The following is a 17,398-nucleotide window of genomic DNA, read 5'->3' on the forward strand; positions in this document are numbered from 1 at the left end:
TCACGGTCACGGTATTGAAGGACCGTGATTAAACCTAAAGGAAAAATCTTCAGTGTCGGTTTCTGTATTTTATTTATGTGATCTACAGGACTTGACTCCCCTCTTCGTATACGCTCCAGGTTACTTAATTAGTCAAGTTCATTGTTGACATTTTCCCGTAGGCGATTTATTTGCAATCGGGTCCCAACAGTGTCTTTTGCATTTCTTTCTGGGTACACCGATAGACCTCAATTTGAAATTTGAAGAGGTGTGGCTGCTTTTGGCTACTTTTTTCGGCTTTTTGGCACCCACTCGGCTGTGTTTCGCGTCAGCGAGTTGGCAACCCTGAGTTCTACGCATGCGCTTTGTCTATGATATTATTGAAACGCGCCACGATCCGCGCGGGGCAACCGTTTGACATTTATTCCCGGGCGAATTTAAACCTTATCATCAGTGTTTGAACTCTGTATATCGCTGACGGCTGGTTCCGGATACCGAGATGACGGACAGTGAGCACCAGTGGGAGCTCACAAAAGAAAATATCCAGCCGTTAAAGCAGGGACGTGCCATGTCGTCCCTACAAGTCGCATTGGTTCCCCAGTGTCGCGATGCACTGGAAGACCGAAGAAGGTAAGTCATCTGTTTCCCCTTATTGTGCGAGACGAATATATTATGCACCATTGTCCTGAAGTAGCTATCGTAATACACGTTCGCGTCTATTAGTTTTTGCGTTAACTACAAGCACGGTTGCATTCGGCAGCTGAGGAGTTGTCCAACAAAACAGCTACTTCGTGGATTGTGTTTTCGTTTTCTGTTTACTTATTCTCGCACTATTGCTGCCGTTGGTTGATCGACAGGTCGAAATATTTCTTTGTGGTACGCTTTAGTGTTGCTCCTTTTGACATCAGTAGTTGAGAAATAGTCAATTTTATTAACTTTTACGTTACAGAGAATTTGAAGCAGAACTGCGCACGTACTCGGGAGACGACCCTCTTCACGTCTGGCACGAGTGAGTCAGGCGTTTCTTGGTTTATTTCAAGTGTTCTTTAGCATCCCACGTATTTTTTTGTAGGTACATGCTCTGGATCGAGCAGCATTATCCTGCTGGAGGTCACAAAGTGCACATGCCTGGGCTACTGGAAAAATGCATCCAGCAGTGTTTCGACAATCAGAAATACGAGAAAGACCCTAGGTTCTTGGACGTTTGGCTACGATATGTACGTTTCAGTCATACAGGGGTGTCTAAAGTTGGGAGAGAGGTGGGAGAAACCTGCAGTCATATGCTTTATTGGGACGCTCACAGTCACGGTTCAAAATATTTCAATCGCATTTGAACACAGTTATTTGCAATTTAGATTTAATGGACAGTGCTTGTGCTGCACGAAGTCATTGTCGGTAGCCCTGGGTTCATCAGGCAAGCAGTCGAGCCCTTGATTCAAAACAGAACTTGCTGACCGAAAAGAACTGCTGCTGTCTTAAGAGAAATCTCACTTGCCTTATCTCATCTGCACACACTCTTGCGACACCCACCAAGACACTGTAGCTCGTGCTTACTTCTCCGTAAAGTAGAACACAGATGCAGGGTTGTGGTTCCGATATTTAACTGGCATGGTGGAGTGGTTAGTTGCTCGTGCCGGCTGCTACTTGAAAGCCAGTACCAGCCACATTTTCTCAGTATTTTACCCTGGAGAAGTTACTGCCAGCCCCTTGAATGAATTCCAGCTGAACAAGCAATATGTTTTTATGTGTAGTGCTGAAGGAGCACTGTCTCTCTTGATACGCTTCTCTTTCACTCTCGATACTCCGTCTCCCTCTCTTGTTTTGCCCTCGCCCAATCCTCAGCTGATCCTCCTCTCCCTTTTGATCTCACTCATTCAACCAGTAGTTTTCATGGCAAAAGGTTTGTAACTGTAACAGTAATGCAACTGCATGTGAGGTCACATGCGAAAACCAATAGCAGTGAACGTGGCTGCCCTCCTCTAGTGTCAGAAGTTGGTGCAGAGGTTTGCTCAAGGGTTTCATACATTATCAACTGAGGCACATAGAGAGATAACTCTTCCTCAGTAATCTTGTGTACAATAAGATGCACACACATTGTAATGAACCACATATATCAAAGTATCATGGCCCTTTCGACATACAGTTCATTGCTTTGTGGATACGTAAACGGTCAATTTTTGTGCATATTTGTTGCTCCTAGATTTTTATCTCCTGGTTTGTAACGTAAGCGGTTTTTTCAGTGTCTAGTTGGTACGTAAACCCATAAGTAATCTTTTAAATAAACCCTCATGGTAGAAGTTGAAGCAAAGTGAGAACAAATTTTTATCCTTGCTTATTTTATCATGCACATAATATGCAGTGTATTGTGCATCACATATTAATATCTGTGTATTGTACTGTGGCACAAGGGGACAACACAGCTATGTGTGTACATGTTGGCATTATGGGAGCTTGTTTTCCCGCTACTTGGAACAGTGAATAAGGAGTGCATCCTTCGTCTACTCCCTGTGTGGGTACTTTTTGTTGTGCTTCTTTCAACTTTCCCATGCCAGTCCCATGACTGCTTTTGTGACTGCTGACTACATTTTTCTTTTCAATGCTCTTAGTGTGAGTCACAGGCATTACAGTGGAGCTTTTTCACACTTGTATAGTACCCCAGCTGCTCACAAGTGCACCACGCTTGTCATCCACCAAGCAACAGACCCAAGCAGGGTAGGATTGAGCATCAGAAATGATCTTGGAATGGCTCACACGGCATCTCCACTCACGTGCGCCTACATCGTGTGAATCAGTAGGATGCCCTACGAGTCAGCCCTACGTAACTCCATCTATTATATATATGGAAATAACCCTTTGCGGCGCCCCCAAGGTCATTGTCGATGGCAGCGCATGCACATAGGCAGTGAAACCGTTCCATTGTGCAATCTCATTGTTTTTGAATTGTTTCTATTGTTCTAATTTCAGGTATGAAAACATTGCTTGACGTTATGTTGTATGAAAAATTGTTCAACAGTGAGTATGTGTGACAGCTGAAACAAATTACGATTACACCGTAGGCCACCTTGGTTAATGACACCACAGAGGTGTTCAAGATGATGCTCCGGAGGAACATATGTACCTCGATGGCAAAGTTTTACGTGGCTGTTGCGAATCACCACGAGTCAATGGGCAACTTTCGTGCAGCATCTGCTATGCTAGAAGAAGGATTACAGCGTGGTGCTCAACCAGCCTCTGTGCTACACACTGCAAAAAGGTAAGGCAATTGCTGTCACTGTCATGTTCTCATAATTTGCATTTAAACATAATTTATCTGCAATGCAACATTCTTAAGGTAGCTATTCCAATCCACCAACATTTTTTTCTTTTTGAGCCTCTGGTATTGGGTGTAGAACATAAATTCCTATTTTGCCGAATCTCCATGCTGTTAACTGACACGAAAACTACAGGCTTTTCTGCCCATTTTAGTCCAGGTACCATCTGAAATAATCCAGGTGCTATTCAATTTAATCTGGGTGCCGTAGGAATTAATCTATGGTGTTTCTAAGCATGCTAACACTAGGGACATCCTCGTGGAATATTCTAGTGGAAGAAAAAGTAAAAAGCTGCTGACGGGACAGAAGTTCTGCTGCACCTTACGTTAAGCATTTGCATGGTGCCGAGATATCGGCAGTTGGAGTGGAAGTATAGCAGACATCACCATTGGTCATGTTGTCGTCTACGAAATATCTTGTGACTGAGCTGCAGGATGTTTGCTGCGGATAGCAGAGCCAACACCACCTAGGTAGAGAAAGCGCTCATCGACGTGACATAACAACTAAGCGCTGGCCAATCAGTATCGTGTTTTCAGTGGCTGTGGCCAATCACAAACATGCTTTCAGCAGTCTAGCAATGGAGACGCTCTACTGTCATCTGCAAGTACAGACTGAACATTCCCGCGTACTAAACAGGGAAAACTTTAAAACGAGGCGCAAAACAGTCCCATATCTTTCTCAAAAGCGCGCAGCACATTTTATGTACAGGTTGAAGTTAGGCACAATCATTTGCAGGTTCTTGAATTCATAGAACAGGAAATCATGGCAGTAGCAGACAAATTCTAACTTTATATGTCCACGTAGCAAAGGAGGGGGAGGAGGCAATAGGGAGGCCTTCTGTGTCTACGCTGTCTTATCAATCATGGATGCAAAGCCTCCAGCTCCATTATTAATATCTGTGGTGCAAGTATTCCTTGTTGTGTGCTGCAGAACCAAGGTGGTTCTATTTTACCACGTTACCCCTAATAAAATACCAGCATTTTTTTAAATGGGTAGGAATTTGGAACTTTTGCACGAAGAACAATTAAAAACATTGCATATATTGATGATTTTTACTGCATGTTTAGAAGATTTCCAGTGCATAGTTGCATGCATATTCTGGAAGTCTCCAAGTCATCACTCTCGGCCACATTACTGGCAGAAATACCCAGTGCGATGTCATAGCGTGATGTATTTCTGTATTTGCATAGCAGATTTTTTATGCATCTTTTGACCCCGTTTTAATTGTATTGTAGGTTCACATCCATGTAATGACTGTCTTTACAGTTATCTGCCATAACTTCTATTCCCTTATAAGCATGTTGAGTTGTAGTTTGTATTTCCCACACATTGTCATGATGCATTCATTTGTAGGCGCAGCACGGCTTTAAACACTGCTGCGATGGATTTCACAAGATGTTTTAAAATAGACGAGTTCAGAAAATCCTAGTGCTCTTTGTGATGCTAGGATGCAATGCTCTTAGCATTGCATCCTGGGCGCTTGTTGAGCGGGGGAACGAAGTATAATCCTTCACATTTCGCTTTCGCTGACCTTGACACGTCGTGGACAATGGACTGGTGTGGTGGGAGAAAACGAAACAGTTAGGAGGCTGCCCGTTTCTTTCGTATTAGTAAACTCCCACAGTTCGAAGCAGTGCTAAGCACTCTGGGATTTTCTGAACTCGTCTATCGGAAATGAATGGTTTACACAATGGACCTTTTTCACAATGGCCTATGCGCATGCATATGACCTTGAGGCGCCGGAGAGGATTATCTCCGTCTTCACTAGATGGCGTACTATGGGGACGACAGAAGTGTGGATCAGTGGGGAGACCGCACGGATGGCACGACCTTGTCAGCCCCACTTCGGATCGGTTTTGGTCCTTTGTGCTATCCGCGTGGATTTGTTTTGACGCGCTCCGAGCATGGTTTGTTGGAGAGCCGCTAGAATGCAACGCATATGTGAAAAAGGTCCATAATCTGCTTCCAACCTCCTTCATGAGACTTTGTGCTTTTTTAGCCAACTGGAAGTGCGTGTGGGGCGCAGTGTTAGAGAGGCAGTAGAAGATGGACACAGCACCGAACAAAGGGAAGGTGAAATGCTTCCTCCTGCAGACCAAGAGTTGCGCACTGTGTTGGGTGCACTGAAGCCTCATGGAAAGAAAGCCGTCGTTGGAACCACACGCGTTGGAGACTTCAAGCTTTGTGAGCATCTGTCAATGCGTTTCCTTCCTTCCTGGCTTTCTTTTGAATATTATAGCTGCAGAACAATGCTGTATTGCACCTTTAGACAAGTTACTTCTGCTATCTGGTATGAATGATGCACGAAGAAAATACCAGTGATGGACAAAGTACAGGAAAAGTACTTCAAGTAAAGTGCTAGTGGCGGATTCCGCTGGTCGTTTTAGTGCAGAAAAAATTGTGCTGGTGCGAGAGTGCAGGTTTCACTGGTCGTTTCTGTGCAATGTGCGCCGTGTTTCGTTGGTAGTCTCAGTGTGATCTACACTGACGATTGTAACAGCGGTGGAGCTTTCGCCACACCGTGAATATCAGCGGTGTGGATCGAAATACGGCACTCATTTCTACTTCCCTCCGCCGCCACCATGACCCTCCGTCCACTGGCATTTCAAGCAGTTGACAAACATGTCTACCGCAGAGTCATTCGAGTCTCTGCAGATGTTCGGCAATAAACTTTCTACACTCGCACCGCCTATCATGTTCGGCTGGGTGAACCGGGGTAAGCTGCACAGACACGATTTTGCGACACCCAGTCTACACCAGCCGTTACACTATTCTACACTAAAATGACCAGCGGAAAATATGCAATTTTAGGTATAGTAAATAGTCCCGCAGGTGCTAAATACTTGCTAAGTAAAGTATAGAATAGTGAGAAATGTACTTGAAGTACAGTCAAAACTCGTTAGTATGACCACAGCCGTTCCTGTAGATTTTGGTCGTAAAGCGAAATCTCATTAACAAACACCACATGTTACGAGGCATACCGTACCCTTTTCGTAAGCTTATTGAAAAGTAGAAGATTACGTAAACTGGTCACATAATTCTAATAACGAGGCCTTTTAAAACAATATATAACAATTTATTTTTGTGAAAAAGTGATGCACATCCTCTTCTTCATTCCGGGTGTTAGCTGTGTTCGTTTGCGCCTCTTCTCAGGTATAATATATGAGTGCCCCTGACATGGCATGCACTATGCCCATATGACCAAGAACACTGCCCTTTTAAGCATATCAGACAGAGGCATCATGTGTCGCCCTGAAAGCAGGCATGTGTTTTGGTCGTTCTAGGTCAGGTTGCCAGCCAGTTCAGTGACCAACGGTCATAGTAACCAGGGTAAAGTACACATGTTCACCCCTACCTGTGCTGAAAAGACCTCTCATTGTCATATAAACGAAATGTCATGGTAATGAAAGAGTTACTTTTGGAGGCCATTGGGAGGGAACAGTTCCAGAGAGAAAGGATCATAAAGTGGAGGATGTGGTATTAACGAGTGTCACGTTAACAAGGTTCGACTGTACTTATTAATTACTCTCAAATGCAATATGTTGTTGTCAGCATGCCACGCCTTTTAGCTCTTTACAGAGACTAATATGCACATACATACGCCCAAACGCGACCTCTCAAACAAACCAAATAGCTATATGCATAGTGCAGAAGAGCACGTACTGCCCATCATTGGAAAACACTACGCATGAATGTGAGAGTTATGCCTGAAAAAGAGTTATCGTCAGAGAGTTATCCTCAAAAAGTGCACTAGTGGCTATATAACCAGTGACCATACATTGGTTGACTTGCCCCCTTATTTGGCCAGTCCTGCGACCTCCTTTCTCTTGTTCCCATCATCTCGTGTCTGGAGATAACACTGTCATAGCATATAAGAGAAACAGTTCCCAGGCAACCAGTGGGGATCCTGTGGATGTCCACAAGATGTCCAGAAAATTCTATTGCACGTCCAGGAGATATCCATAAACATCCAGTTGTTGTCTAGTAAATATCCTGTCGATATACGTATTGACTGAAGGTGGACATGTCTACATAACAACACGAAAATATCCAAAGGACATCATATACCTATCCAGTATATTCTGGATATTACGTGTAAGCGGTAGAGGTGGTCTGAACCGGCTGCCGATTTTTTCACTGCATGTTTTCACCACACATTTCATTATCTGTGCTCCTCGTTGTATGTTCTTTCCCTTGTAGTATTTCCCACGACGAATAATAGCCACTGTGGTTGACCTTTAGAAAGGCAGTGGCATCTCCTTCCAAAGAGTAAACAGACACTATACAGGGTGTTTCACGAAAATCCCCCGGCTGAATAATTCGTGAACAGGTGGTACTATCGAAGAAATTTCTTTTTGGTAAAGATACTTGGGACATCGGCCATGAACTGAATGGTGTGCGGTTCATTTGCATACGCTCACTAATTAGCAGGGGTGTGCGAATCCGAATATTTTAAGTTGAATTGAATATAGAATCGAATGGGGGGGAAAATTCCGAATACCGAATCGAATATCGAATATTTGTGCAAAATTTAAAATATGTGACTTTCGCATTAAAAGTTTCCATTTTGTAGCTCATGGCTTTAGTGTAATTTTTCTGGCATTAACTGTCACAGACATGCAATTCTTCTGTTTAAAGCCCCTACTCTTTAATTTTATATGAGAGTGCTTCCTGCTTTTCAGGTGAGCCTACACCTACTGGAGTACTGAAGTGGTTACCTTCATTTCAAAATTTTATGTCGGGCATTAGCATGTTATATGGATGAGGCTGTAATTGTTTCAGACAACCACAGGCCATTTGTGAAACAAACGAATTGGCATCCTGCCTCAGCTTTGCCCATCAACACCCTTTAGTTTCTTTGCACTCGTCCTAGGAAGTTGCACTTCTGAAATTTTAGATGTAAAGGACATCTTTAAGACACCCTTCTTGTTCATGGGCTGTAGTCATTATTCGAGAGTTCTAACTTTTTAAAGGCAACCTCACAGACATCAAATCAAAGTCCCTCGTCGGCACCGCTAAACTGCATGTGGGAGGGGCGGCGCCCCTTCCACAGACACAAAACTAACTTTGGATAACGTTATCTTAAACTAAACACCGTCCAGCCTGTGTTGGTCCTGCAGCAAGGGCAATTTCGTAAAGGAGGCTTCACCTCATGCACGGAAGCATCAGGTGAAGCCCACTTTCGGGTTGTGTCGTTCATATTCGTGGAATAGTCGAATATTCGAAAAATCGAATATTGAATATTCGATTCGCGAATCGAATAGTTCGAGCGTTTGATATTCGATTCGATTCGAAAATTCGAATATTCGCACACCCCTACTAATTAGATAAACATCTTAACTTTTACTTCACAGGCTTACGGAATCTCTGTTTTACGCATCGGGACCCTCAGTGAAAAATATTGCAAGAAAAAAACCGCATCGACACTTAGTTATTTTTCCGAGTAATTAATCTGTTTCGGTTTACATATTCCTTGCGCGGAACAGTGCACCAATGCACTCTTTCGATCAGCTATCCGGCTATCAATTTCGTGTTCATCCGCCTGGTTCACGCATGAGGGCGACGGAAGATTAGGAACAGCCGCAAGAGACTGGTAAACAGCGCTGCCGGTTCTGTCATTCCGTAGGTGAGATAGCATGTTCTTGTCATGGATGATGACGAATGCGCTGCTAGCGCTGTGAACTAGTGGGTACACTCTTAAAAATTAACTACACCACATAGCACTCACCTAGCCAACCATCATCCCGAATGACAACATTCTCGCCTGATTTGTTGAAGACAGGAGGCGGAGCCTTTCTTTTTGTCCTGATGTACGACATCATTGGTACAAAAAAAAAACAAGAAAGAAAGAAAGGCGTACGCCTCCCATACTTATCAAATCCAAGGAGAGAACGTTGTCATCCGGCATGATGGTCCGTGATGACGGTCTTGCGGCTGTTCCTTATCTTCCGTCACCCCCGTGTGTCAACCACGCGGATGAACACGAAATTGACAACCGAATAGCTGATCCAAAGAGCGCATTGGTGCAGTGTTCCGCTCAAGAAATATGTAAACCGAAACCGATTAATTACTCAGAAAAATCACTAAGCGTTGATGCGTTTTTTTCTTGCAATATTTTTCGCTGAAGGTCCCGACGCGTGAAACAGGTGATCTGTAAGAGTGCGAAGTAAAAGTTAAAAGTTAAGATGTTTATCTAATTAGTGAGCGTATGCAAAGCGTAATTTAAGGGAGCGATAAAAGAAAAGCAAGTGGCACTTTTCTGCTACTTGAATAAGTAACAGGTACTGCTTCATTAGTAGCACGTGTTTCTTAGTAAAGTAGCTGAAAAGTAGCGCTCGTTTCTCTTTTATCGCTCGCTTTAAATAATATTTCTGGACGCGTTACAGCAAACACCCTGTAGATATACATATGTCTATATATCGCTTGTCTAGAAAGCTTCCGCAAGTTCGACAGTCCTGCTCCCCAGTGAGTAAAGATGAAGGTTGGGTGTGGTACCCAAGTATGATTCGATTACAAACGCAAACAACATTGGAGCAAAGAATGGATAGAAGTATTAACTCAACATTAACATACCGCTTGTGTTTCTTACTGTCTTTTGTTTGTGTCCTTCATTTGGTAATTGACACTCACAATTCTCAGATCCAAAATAAAAAATCAATTTTCATTTCAATTCTTCACATTCTCATTGTCAAATTTTCTCTCGCTCTACGAGTTCCCTTGATAAAGAATGATCATACAAAGCAAGTGACCGTTTTTTTTGGGGGGGGGGAGCAAAATCTGAATTACCCAGGATCACCCATGGTCCCCCCATATCCCTAGGAGACTTGCTCGTGATTGTACAGGAGATATCTGGGATTGGATATCCAACCAACAACCGCTCATGGAAGCCCAAAATATGCTGTTTCTAAAAGGATAGTCCTATGGATACCTTGTGGATATGCTCAAGTGACATCAGACATTTAGATCATTTCTGGATATCCTCTGAGGATTCATGGTTGTCTGGCAGTTTAGCACCAGGTTTGAAAGCAGTAAAAGACCTGGAGGGACAAGACGAGAGCACTCAGACAGTCCTGTTGTGAGCATTAGAGCACTGCACGGGCCGACTTTTCCGGGCCCGACCCGGCCCGGGCGCATCGAAAAATGGCCCGACCCGACCCGGGCCCGGACCTTCATATTTTTATGCGGCCCGGCCCGGTGACCCAGTGACTAGAGCCCGGCCCGGCCCGGCGTCTAAGCAAATACGGCCCGGCCCGGCCCGGTGACCCGGCGAGTAGATCCCGGCCTAGTATTTCCAGCCGCGACGTACGCGTTTCTGGCGATTATCAAACAAATTTATAAGTAAATTTATAAGGAGAGAAGACAAACATACAAGTGATGGCGGTTTAACACCGTAACCGCACGAGACCAAATTAAATCCAGAACGCACGGGGCGTTATCGTTACACTGTCAAGATTTTGCGGAGATAGAGCATGCTGTCGACAAACTGCTTCTCCCAGTCCCTATCCCTCTCACCAAGCTTTGCCAAAGTGATTGTGAAATATGTGAGGACTGAGGATCAATGTAAAGTGGCTTGGAGAATGTTCTAGAGGGTCGAATCATATGCATAATGCAGTACCCTTTGCTTGTCTTTGCAAAATATGCACAGGAATGACGCAAGCGCATGATGATATGATCTAATGCATCTCCAATGTGTGGAATTAGCTGCGGGAACATATTTGTCGGCCCGGGCCCGGCCCGGCCCGCGGTGGTGGCGTATTTTAACGGCCCGGGCCCGGCCCGCGGTGGTGGCGTATTTTAACGGCCCGGCCCGGCCCGTGGTGCTGGCCTATTTTGTCAGCCCGGGCTCGGCCCGGCCCGGAGCACACAGCCAATAACAAGCCCGGCCCGGCCCGCGGGCCGGGTCGGGCCCGGGTCGGGGGCCCGGGCCCGTGCAGTGCTCTAGTGAGCATTGCACAATGTCTCTTCGTTCTGTTTCTTCTTTTTTTTGTGACAGCACTGCTCAACCTCAGTCCCGATTCAGCTATTGAGAGGAGAGCAATATTTCATTCTGTAGCTGTGTTTTTCTTGTAACAGTCTAGCCGCTAGAGTGTACGATTAAGGAAGATGATTATTGGTGCTACTATAATAATAGAAATTCACTATTGCTCCTTCACAAACTCTGCAGCTATTCTGCTTCATAATTTTGCTAGTGTTAACCACTGCCGAGCCTGGAATTCTTCTGAAAGGGAGGTCTGGGATAGCTTGCTATGTACACTGTCTAAGACCAATGAAACACATGATAAGAAAGGCGTAGTAACAAAATTGAACAGAAGCACACAATAGAGAAGTTGTCAGGATAACCATAACACACAGAACACAACATGAAACCATAAAACAAAACATGAAACACACGATGACAGAAACTTCCTCCATATATTCAGCACACAGAGTATTTTGTGCAAATTTACTAATTAAAGGGTATCAAGAGTTTTTGATATTATGCTGCATTTCTGCGTAATTATGTTTTATGCTATCATTTCTAAAGTATTGGGTCTTTGCGTGCATTTTACATTGGCATCAGGTCAGTCAATCTCTTTTCCAGCCATGCAAGGTGGTGTGTCCGCATGTCTACCAAGTGGAGATACAAGGCCAACAGGAAATAAAAGAAAGGTGCAAGTGCTTGACGAAAACAAACCATCAACGTCGTCCGCTGTGGTCAGCGCACCAACAGCTTTCACAGAAGCATCAAAGGAAAGCAAAGAAAATGCCCAACAGGCAGGAAAATGGTCCAAAGCAAAGGTACATTGCAAAAACTCCGGTTGGCTTAACTTATGTCAGACTTGTACAAGTCAGTTCCACTGGAGTTTTCCCCATGAATTTGAGCTTAAGCCTGTCATAACAGCTTATCTAGATGAAGTCTATGCTTGAACTGAACAGTTGCCAGTGATAAAACTGAGTAACGTTTAAGGCCCTTCGTTTTCCGTGATTCCGCAAAATTTCGCGGAATTTGGAATTAATCGCGGAATCCTTCGTTTGGCACAGAGTTTCACGGAATCCTTTATTTTTATGGGTGAGTGGATATTAGAGTTCTCAAATTCGAATCGAATATCAATCACTCGAAGTATCCGATTCGCGAATTGAAATACCCAATATTCGGGTTTCCGGATAATTTGACTATTCGCTGAATACGAACGACACCTCCCGAAAGTGGGCTTCACCTGACGCTTCCCTGCATGAGGTGAAGCCGCCCCTACAAAATTTAAGCCTGCTTTACGAAATTGTTTATGCTGCAGGACAAAACAGACAGATTACGGTTTAGCTTTGGATAACATTAACCCACGTTTGTTGTGTATACTTCAAACTGAGGAAGGGGCAGCGTCCCTCCCTTATGCAGTTTAGCGATAGCAGTGGCGGATTTTTATTTGATATCTGGGAGGTTCCCTTTAAGAAGTTAAGACTTTTTAAATAATGGCTACAGTCCAAGAACAAAAAGGTGTGTACTAAAAATGTAACTTCCCCAGGGCATGTATTGTAAACTCCTTCCTATAAAGTTCCTATGAACTCTGTAGATGCTGAAAGATCTTTCAGCAGGTATAAAATGATTTCAGGCGACAGACCGCATCAGATGAGAACACAAGATACCATGTATATAATGCTGAGCCACAACAGTGCTTTGAATCTGTAATTTTATAACATATTTTTTGTTCCCACATTATCCAAGAAAATAAAGTGTCCCCCATTTCATGCAGCTGTTGACTGCTCGCCGCGGAAAATCGCGGAATTTACAAGTCAGTGCCGCAGAATTTTGAATTTGCCGCAGCAGAAAACAGAGGGCCTTAGTAATGTTGCATACGCAGGGACTAAATTAACAAAACAGGAGCTACTTTAATCTGGATAATGTATTCCATCAACAGCTGCAGAACTCTATGCCATCCTTTTCTTTCTGTAGCACATCATTGATTTTACCCCCGCAGGAATGGGCAGTATTCACTGACTCAAAATCAGCACTGCAAGCTATTCAAAAGCTATCGGCTCATCTGCACACTTAGTGATGGATGCGTTAATGGCTTACCGCCTTGTCTATGAAGCAGGGCACAGGCTTGTTCTCCAGCAGGTTCCATCCCATTGTGGTGTTGTGGGAAATGAACAGGCCAACAGCGCTGCCGAAGCAGCTTTCGAAGCAGCTTTCTGAGACGGATGAGTGTTGCGCTGAGAGGAGATCGTCGTTTCATTCTTTGACATCTCGTGACACCGCTGGCTTCCCACCAATGACATTCTCCCGTCATCTATGCTGAGAAGAGTTGATCTTGCTTTCCTCATGCCATGAAATACCTCTCGTCAAGATGCTGGATTAGTTTATCGAATACGACTTGATGTGGCTTTTACAGCTCAGGGGCGTTACCGCTTGAAACCAGGGATTGGAACCGCTATTTTTTTTTTTTTTCAATCCGCTTCAGGTTCAGGCATATTGGTTTGGTTCGGGTTTAGCTCCGCTGAACCGAAATTATCAGCTTGAACTGGTTCAGGTATATATATCGGTTCGGGTTCGGCTCAGGGAGAACACCCCCCCCTCCCCTTCCCGCGCACACACAGACAAAAAAAATCGATCAGCGGTCGGAACATTTACAGAGATTGGAACCATTACTTTTTTCAGTCCAGGTTTAACCGGTTCATGGGCAGTAATTTTGCTACATGAAAGCGAGCTTACGCTCACTGTTCATGGTTGTAAGAGAAAGGTGTGAGATAATCGTTTCAGGTGAAAAACCTTTCAGAAAAGCAGGTGAAAACACCAGACAAGTAATGAACACATTTATTATTTACCTGATATTTTACTGTATTGCACTCCCATGGTCGTCTGCTGAAAACGAAAAGCGAAGTGCTGGAATCTTTTTGGCAGAGCCCGGTCAATTTTCACCTCTGAACCGATTCCCGAACCGGTAACCGTATTTTTATTTATTTATTTATTATTATTTTTATTTTTTATTTTTTTTTTTCGGTTCAGTTTTGGTTTGGTTTCGGACAAGCAAAAAAATTGTTCCGGTTCGCTTCGGGTTCATCAGAAAATAACGTTTTTTTTTCTGGTTTTCGGTTCAGTTCCTGTTCCGATCCCTGCTTGAAACAAGTTTACTGTCCCAGATGCTGTCACTGGAGTGCTCGAGAACATGTAAAGTACATTCTTCTTCATTGCCCACACTACCAACTTTCCCGCAGAACACTCTCTGGGTCTCTTAGTTAGCTGGACTCTCGCCCCCTCTCTCCATCAAAATTGCTTATTCCCTGGCCAAATCCAACACTCTGCTCGCAAAACTTTTTTGACCTTTTTGGACACTATCAGGCTTCGATCGTTATTGTGAAGGGGCTCATTATTTAATTCCCCACATCACTACCAGCATTTGGGTAGTGTATCGCCCCTGGCGATGGAGCTCCCCATTCATCGTCTCAGGACGAAATTGCTGCTGTTGTTGACAATTCGTTCCTCCGCTGTACTCAATGCCACACACAGCAGTTCCTGCACAAACAACATTACAACATGAAGTCACATACACACCCGAGCATGTAAGTTGCTTTGATGGGAGGTACAGCTGAATGTGTCACCGGGGGCATTTAGTAATGTGGCAGAGGGCTAAATGTGTTGCGCCTTTAGTAGATTGTTTTGCCTTTCAATCCTGCTATCTCAGTGTTCTTGGTTGACTGGATGGCGTATGTTTAAAATTTCTTTCTGCAGGCTCCTCAAAAACGAGTACCAGTGAGTACTGTACAACAAAAGTTTCAAATACACGAGGAAGAGAATGCAAATGTGCTGGCGCCATTGTAAGTAACGTTCAATGGGTGTTGTGATGGTTTAATGCCTGTGTTTATGGTGGACATTTTGTTTTGTGCCTTGTAGGCCCAGTGTGCTGCCCCCTAATGTTTTGAGGTGAGTTTTTTGCAATTTGCACCCTCGTACATGATTCATGGCAGAAATATAAAAACATCAGGTTTTAATAACCACATTAGAAAGAAGAAACAGCTCCACTAACAAAGTCCCTCTTACACTCGCAGGCTGATAAAGAATTATGGAGCACCCTTTTGGAACCATATAAAATGTTGTAACCTTCCGATGTTGTAACTTGGTGAGTGCTAATTGCTGACTGTTTGTTGTGTGCAGCTCCCACAAGTCCACCGAATTCGCCGATTGGGTTACTCCACGAATGCTTTTTGAACCACAAGATCCGAGCAAAAGGGTCATGTATGACAAGGGCAAGGTTTATGCCGGTACTACGGAGTTTCAATTTGAAGAAATACGCTTTGCCAAGATGCAAGCTCAGCAGCTTGAACAGGGTACGGCTTGCAATTGTACTGTATTTTCTGCTACGCACAGTAAATATGTGCACGCCATGAAAGGGCACTGGGTAGCGGCTGCTAACATGTTGTGTACGCGGGCCTTTAATACAGTGAAACTTGTTAATTCAAAGTGGCATGAAAGGCAAAAATATTTGTAATTAAGTGAACTCAGGTACCTGGTCTAGGATTGCACTTTTATTAACCTAAGATAAGTAGAGCATAAAGTTTTCAGGAATTTTTAAATTTGGGCAGTAAAAATCGGGTAAATAAACATGTGCTCTAAATTTATGCATTTCCTTCCATTCAGCAGTTTGATTGAATTGATTCCTTCCATGTGTTCCACAAATTTGAGTTCTGGAGAATCACTTTTCATGTCGGCCCTAGCGAAATATGTGTGAAATATTTTCCACACAGAATTAGTGGTTTTCGAAGTTTTATGTGAATTTAGTAAATTCTTGTGGAATTTGCAGAAAGACGAGAAAAAGAAGCTGCAAGGGACCAAGAAATTCAAGAGCTTCGGGCAAAGGTGGAGAGTTTGACGCGTCTTCTGTCAAGACTGCAAACTGGGTATGATCTGTTCATTGCGGGTCTTCTGACCCCACGTGAATTACATACGGTGAAACCTTGTTACCGCGAAATGTGGCGTAACAAAATACAGTGGAGACTGTTTATAAGGATATTGACGGGAACACAAAATATGATTTAAATATAATTGCATTGTTACACATGAACATTGGCTGGAATCACATAAACGATGTAGAATTGTACAAGCAGAATGCTGCTGAAAATGCAGGTTTTTTGTAAGTAGGGCTGCCACCTTTCGTAGTGAAAAAAATACTGGCTGAGGGGGAGATGGGGGAATGGAGGGAAAGTGGGTGAGGGGTGGACGAGCACAGAGAGAGAGAAAGAGTGAGCGTGCTCGCTCAAGATAATACGAGCGCACATGTTCCTGTGTGCGACTGGCTCATTGATGTTAAAAATTGCTAAAAACAGGCATGAACTGGATCGTATTAAGCAACCGGATTGGACTGCCGCTTACTTTGAAAAAGCGCATCTACGCAGACAAACCGTTCTTTGTAGGCGGAGGTCTCATGATGGTTGTGTACGGAGTAGTTTAAGCTGACAGTCCACAACCACCAATAGCTTCGCACAAGCACTGATCTTGTCCACTTCGAACACAAGACTTAGTGAATAACAATGATAACAACAATAATAATAGTAGCTAAGAAAAAGTCTGGTGACTGCGGAGTTGGGTCTGTGCTCCAGATTTATTCATAGGGCCCTCAGTTTTCGGGTAAAACCCGATAAACCCCGTTTTTACCCCCGATTTACATCAAAATAGTTCGGGTTTAACCCAATAAAATCCGTAAACCGGGCTTGCGAAAGTGCAAACCAAGGACTTGATCCGCAGACGCACGAACTACGGCAATCGCGCGAGCGCTCTCGACTTGCTCCCGACCCCGCGTCTTGCTGGTGAAGTAAACAAAACACGTCGGGTTTGTAGACGCTTGCATGCAGGTCCGATTTCTAGCGTGAAACATGTTCCTTTGGTAGGCGTCACCATTTGAAAGTTGGCTTCACCTAACACTTCTGTGTATTGCGGTCAAGCCCACGTACCAAAAATGCCCTGTGTTTTTCACACCCGAAGAAATGTAGTCTGCTACATGAAAGCTTGTGTCAATAAGTAAGTTGAAAACTTCAGTGTTGGATTTTTGTACTGTTAGTGCTTTCCGTGGACGTCGACGAGACCCTTTCTTGTGCTGTTACCATAAACAAAAAACAGAAACCAACACTGAAGATCTTCA

At 43.9% G+C, this 17,398-nt stretch overlaps 1 protein-coding gene across 1 annotated transcript in view; it reads left to right on the forward strand.

Moving 5' to 3' along the window:
* The first annotated feature begins 330 nt into the window (after positions 1-330).
* The window catches only part of LOC135396741 (mitotic checkpoint serine/threonine-protein kinase BUB1 beta-like), a 43,216-nt gene continuing 26,148 nt past the window's right edge, over positions 331-17,398 (forward strand). Inside the window, exons 1-10 of the mRNA XM_064627883.1 lie at positions 331-609; positions 929-988; positions 1,052-1,196; positions 3,036-3,232; positions 5,290-5,474; positions 11,872-12,068; positions 14,995-15,080; positions 15,157-15,186; positions 15,418-15,590; positions 16,064-16,160. Coding sequence (XP_064483953.1) covers positions 479-609; positions 929-988; positions 1,052-1,196; positions 3,036-3,232; positions 5,290-5,474; positions 11,872-12,068; positions 14,995-15,080; positions 15,157-15,186; positions 15,418-15,590; positions 16,064-16,160 — 1,301 coding nt within the window. The 5' untranslated portion in view covers positions 331-478. The remainder of the gene's footprint in view (positions 610-928; positions 989-1,051; positions 1,197-3,035; positions 3,233-5,289; positions 5,475-11,871; positions 12,069-14,994; positions 15,081-15,156; positions 15,187-15,417; positions 15,591-16,063; positions 16,161-17,398) is intronic.

This window comes from Ornithodoros turicata, chromosome 6 (assembly GCF_037126465.1).
Source record: "Ornithodoros turicata isolate Travis chromosome 6, ASM3712646v1, whole genome shotgun sequence".
In the NCBI taxonomy this organism is placed as follows: Eukaryota; Metazoa; Arthropoda; class Arachnida; order Ixodida; family Argasidae; genus Ornithodoros; species Ornithodoros turicata.